This window comes from Chenopodium quinoa, unplaced genomic scaffold (genome assembly GCF_001683475.1).
Source record: "Chenopodium quinoa cultivar QQ74 unplaced genomic scaffold, ASM168347v1, whole genome shotgun sequence".
Classification (NCBI taxonomy): domain Eukaryota; kingdom Viridiplantae; phylum Streptophyta; class Magnoliopsida; order Caryophyllales; family Amaranthaceae; genus Chenopodium; species Chenopodium quinoa.
In genome coordinates this window covers 3302306-3308305 of record NW_018745080.1, presented here as the reverse complement: position 1 = coordinate 3308305, position 6000 = coordinate 3302306, and the positions used below count along the sequence as shown (strand labels likewise).

Sequence of the window (6000 nt, the reverse complement as noted above, 5' to 3'; positions counted from 1 at the left end):
TAACCAATTTGTATTTGTATGGATTAAACTAATAATAAAACTAAGCAAATAAATCAAAGGAATAATCAATAATAAAGAGCTCTAGGGTATAGGTTCACCAATAAATAATACTCCAGGGTAAAACATAACAATCAATTATCAATGCATAAATTAACCAAATTATAAAGGGCTGTTGCTACGTATTATAATCACATAATCAATCTACCGGTATTAAATCTCATCTCTCGAATCTCGACCTAACCATTTATAGATTAACATGCCTGTTGAAACTAAGCCTAAACATCAATTCTCATCTCTCGAATCTCGAATCAATATTGCATAACTCATACAATTAAACCTGGCCAAATCTAATTGCATAGCATTAAATCAATCAATAGGAAATCAATCAAGCATTATTAATCAATAATAATAATTTACCCCTTCATATTATTTATGTATCCCCAAGAACCCTAGAAATAAACTACTCATACATAATAAAAACTAAATTAATCAAAGCAATTAAAACAAGCATGATAAAAACAATAATAATAATAAAAAAAGAATGAAAACTAAACTAAGGAAAAAGTTCCGTCAAACTAACAAACTAAAATCAAAGAAATAAAAATAAAACTAATTCCTAAAAGTCTAACCTCCCCCCCTACCTACGGTACTACTACACCCTATTTATAAGAAAAGTCCAAATCCCCAAATTCCACTAAAACAAGGAAACTAATCAATTAGAAGCCCAAATACGAAAAGTCTTGCGCCCAGATCAGGAATCGGCCTGCTCGATTGGGCCCGTTACTTCTCGCCCAGCAGCTCCACGAGATTGGATCTTTTAACTTGCAAGTGGGCTAATTCAAACCCTGAGCCCAATCTCTTCTTTTGGACTTGACCTGATTATTACTTGGTCCGTGATACTAATTTGTAAAAGTTGGACTTCTTCATCAATCGAGCCCTTAATCACCGAATTAAAATCCTTTAACTCGGTTTTGGGCTTTAAATATACGGTCATGAAATATGATCCGACTCTAATGCTTCGTAGTGGTTTAAATAGCTCGGTAATTGTCATAATTCTGCAAATTCCTACAAAATAATACCAACTCTACAAAAAAACACTAAAAAACATATATTAGTAATAAAAATAGCTCCGTAAAGTTCAAATAAGCATAAATATGACCATGGGACGGGGAATAAAAATATATATAAAATAGACTTATAATACACACAACACTATGTCATTATCATTATGTTATGGTAATTATATCTGTCATATCAAATATTCTCCACACTTCATATTGATTCCCTTAATTAGATAAAACATTGGCTTCAAATTATGCCCTGATCACCTCATATAGATTCCAATAACTGGATATCCTGCCTCATCTAGAACACAAGTATGGCTTGGGAAAAAGGCGAAATTTGAAGGGACGATATAGAGCACATATGGAGCACTAACAGGTGGAGTGAACGAAAGAGATATTCGTAGACTTATAGGCTATGTCTCTAGATTCCGAGGGTGGGAACAACTCAAACCATCTGTCAACTGATAGCTCTTGTCCGGCATTTACAGCATCTACTAAGGAGATTGTTGTACTGCCAATAAATTTTTCTGAATTTCTGCCTTTTGTAGTGCTTGAACTAGCCATCAGCTCAACAAGTAGCGGCACAGTTGGTTCAGATTGAAAACTAACCACCTGTTTCTTTGCAGATCCTGAAGAAGAAATGCTCAGCATTTTCTTGTTTGCATTGCGAAGATTGCCTTGGTATTTCTGGCTGATGAAAATGGAGAATTCATCTTCATGCCCTTGAGGTAAACCTCTTACTCCCGCTATCTCCAGTAGAACCTTAAAGAGTTACAAGGGAAAATATAAGCTCCTTGGATATGTTTAACATCATCATTATGTAAAACGGAATAAGCTGATGAGTGATATATTCTCTAATTAATTAAGTTGTTTATAATTAACTTAAAATGTATTGCACGATCAACTTTCAATCGCTTAAATGACCAAAATCAAAATTTCTATGCTTGAGGTGAAAATGGACAGTGCTTTTTTGTATTTTTTGTACTTAATACTTACATGGACAGTCAGAAACTCAGAACTTACCTCAATTAGCATTTTCTTTGGAAGTTGAATCATATTTTGTAAAAATTACATCTATGTAAGCTTCCTGTAGGGGCTGAGGATCGACGGTAAGAGGTGAAGGTGCATTGCCTCTGTACATTGCTCCTGCCTTCCAGTACCTGAGGCCATAGACTTCTTCCCGCTGATTTGTTGTCTCCATAAACCCAACATTGAGTTTCATACCTTCTGTTCTATCAGAGTCTGTATCATCGTGCTCAAGTACGTCACCACAAATTGCAGCTGTGTCTTTGCAGTAAAAAGATGGGTGCAGTTGGTGAGCATGCCATATGAGGTCAATATCATACGTTGGAACACAAAAGCGCCTTAAAAATTTCTCCTTGTTCTTCTTGATCAAATGAAGAAAACCCTTGTATCTGGCTATTGCTTCCCTTAGAAATGTCATTGCTCATAAATGGCCTAAATACCTGTGACAATAACATGATCATGTGTGAATGTTACGCCTTGGAAACTTGAAATTAACGATTATCCTACTAATGCAAGAAATTTCAGTGTCAAGATTGTTATGTAATTCGAGGAACGATTACCTGGTAAAATAAAGTGATCTGCCTATTAACAGCAGATACAAGATCATAGTCTGTGGTCTTTTGGGAATCAACGTAGCTAATGCCACTACTTTCCTTCAAGGGATTGCTTAAATCAAGCTCAAACGGTTCATCAGGAAACATTTTTGTCCAAATTTCTTTGGTTTGGTTAGAGCAAGTCTTTTGGATGGTTGACACAACGTTGAATTTATCAAGAATTCTCCCATATAGTTCCTCACAATCTGTTTTATAACGCGTCTGAAGAAATATGTAAAAATTAGTCCTCCATTTCAGGTGCAGCAACAAGTAGTCTAGTAACGTATAAATGTGGCTTTTACATCAAAGGGATACTAACCGGATTAAGGCAATGAACATGCTGGATCCATTCACAGTCAAGTGGTACAACCAAAGGGCATTCTAGGACTGCAAACTCAGCTTGTTTGGCTAGCAGAGGTAGCCAACAATCTTTGTACCTTAAGATATAGAAGGTCTCAATTTAATACAAAAATTCATGAATCTATATACTAGTAAAGGATGTACATGTATGCTGCAACACACCTATAAATGGCACGGTCCAAGGCAGGACCATCATATAGACCGCGATTTCTGTCAATCTCTTCAAGAAATTTCAGTAGCTGCCTTGCTGAAGTTGCAAGGTCTACACTCAGCTTGATCTTTTGTGATTCGGACCATTCGATCTTCTGCTCCTCCTCCATCATCAAGTAACTGTTGAATTAAACATCATGTGATGTGAGCTTTTGATATTTAAATATCTAATGTACTCCATACAAAAAACAAGGTTATTCATGTTGTGTATATGATCCCGGAAAATTGGGGAAAAAAACATGCTCATGCTTTTGGAGAGTTTTTTGAACACATTTACCATTTTAATACGTATTTTGTCTTCGCAAAAAAATGTTCACAGTAATCTATAGTGTGTGAAACGTCTAGGTCTATAGCACTTAAAATCTAAAATTAGCTCCAATACAGATCATGTTTTCTTAGAGATTTGTCCTCAATTCGGCTGAAAAAAAGGAATAGCTTTATTGTCACAAATTTGAGGTATCACCACTTTATTTAGTAGCCTTACCTAAACATTCCTCACTATTTTCCCAAATAATGGACCTCTTCATGCACCATGTTATATTATCGTAAATACCGTGTTTACAAACTCCTTTGTCCATGATGAACCTAGTCCATGTTACTTCCTCTTTTCTATTTATCACCTTTCCTTTGACCGTCTTTTGTGAATAATATGTAAAGAAAAACATATTCATGTGGGATCTTTTTGAATTCGTCTCAATAAATACAATCATAATATATAATTTTTACTTATGAAAAAGAAAAGTTATTGATCGTTAAAGTTTTGTATTGACAATCGTAATAAAAGAAATAGGTCAAATAAAAAAAATAGAGGAAGTATGATATTATGAGATAACATTATATGTGATATTATTGTGATATAAGGTGTCTAGAATTATCAGGACTTAGGAGATAGGATTCAGTATAGAGATATTATTAACAAATATTTACAAAAGAATTTGGAAACAATTGATTACTGTTTTTTTGGTGTTCTACCCGGTTCACCCTTTGGGTTAGTCCGGATTCGATGATCAGTTTTGGGTGGTTAGGTTCCAGTCCCCTCCCAATTGTTGTTGCGGGGGATCGAACATGTGATCTTCCCTACCAAGTGTAGCCCCAATCACCACTACACCAACAACTAATTGGTGACAATCGATTATTGTGAATATGTGATATTGTATAAATATGTAAATGATTAATAAGAAAATGCGACCAATATTGAGACTTGATACTTGTATATGTTGATGCGTATATAGCTAGCCTACTTTAACCATATGTGCATATGTATGGCAACGTCGACACACACGATTTGGTGTCTCTATAATACTATAAACACGTCACATTATAATGGAGTATAGTTTTAGATACATTTAATCATTTATGCTATATATTCTAGTCTCTATTATTATTTTTAATCTTCAAAAGATAACTGTGCCATTTTTGTCCTTCTTTATCCCTCTATTGTAGTTATATTTACAAATGTTAGTCTAATCCCTACTTATATCAAAATTGCCCTTACTCCCCAATGGTAACATGAGATCTATTCAAAGATGAATCCAATATCAAATTAACAAACCGTGTACACGATACACCCACATAACTATAATACCAATAAATAACTTCTTACAGTACAATGATATTATTTAAAATTGCATGATCATCCAATAATATTTAGAAACCTTCACTAATAATACGAAGTATAACATGGAGTGAAAATAATTGTAAAATGTTAAATAACTCATTTGTGTCAGCCTAACACCACTCGGCCACTTGCAACACACTTGCAACTTTTAGTGCAAGGTATTGGTGAATCACCGAACAATGTACTTTAGAAAATGTTTGCAATTGTTTGTCTCTATCACAATTTAAATTACATTTTTACTACACGTACAAGCTACAACTTGTGACGTCTTCAAAATTAGTATTTTTATTGGTTTGTTTGTCCCAATTACAAATTAAAAAAGTATAAGCGTTCTAATCCTTTTACTAGAACTGTCCTAGTGCTTCAATCTCACTCTCAAATCTTTCTCATTCAACGGACAAATACGGAGTAATAAAAACTTTAACTAATCTTACGTTCCTACGCATCATATACGTGATAGAGTTTATTTAAATTTTTTGTTAAATTAGTCTTCTGATATAATATCAAAGTTGACGTGATGGGTTCATATCTAATATATCTTTGCTTTATATATGGACTTGTATCTTTTTTTTCTTAACACTCAACATAAAATTTGAGAAAACATTTTATATTTAAAATTTTTTGGATCCATTGATGTTATTAAGCCACTATGAACTATTACCTTGAATTTAAGACCACTACAATCATACACAACTTTGACATTATAACGAGGAAAATCCTACTAGAAGAAAGGGACCTCTTTAGTCACTTTAGATGAAGGGATGATCTGGAAATTTTTTTGTGAAATGTAATGGTACCATTGTTCATCGATGTATCTGATTCATTAAGAAACTAAACATGGTAAGCGAATCAACCACACATTATGACATAAGCTTAATTGGATTAATTGCTATTTGTTAATCACTTAGTAGTCAAATCAACCACATATCCATGACATGATGACATGTTAGTTGGTCAAAAGCTAAACCAATAATAATTTGATTCCTTATCCCCAATAAAATCTAAAGATGGTCCGTTATTATTACGAACGTTTTAAATTATTTGCAATGATTTTTTTACACATGTTAAATCGTTGTAAATAATTTAAAATTGAAATAGTAGCTACATTTTTCTTTTACGTTATTTTATT

At 33.5% G+C, this 6000-nt stretch overlaps 1 protein-coding gene across 1 annotated transcript; it reads right to left on the bottom strand.

The window, feature by feature from the left end:
* Positions 1 to 528: 528 nt before the first annotated feature.
* Positions 529 to 3486, bottom strand: LOC110709874 (glycine-rich domain-containing protein 1-like). The gene is given in 6 exon segments (XM_021888141.1): positions 529 to 1826; positions 2088 to 2503; positions 2505 to 2530; positions 2651 to 2905; positions 3003 to 3120; positions 3206 to 3486. Coding segments are annotated over 5 exon segments (975 nt in total). The 5' UTR covers positions 3367 to 3486; the 3' UTR covers positions 529 to 1826; position 2088.
* Between the last annotated feature and the right edge of the window lie 2514 nt (positions 3487 to 6000).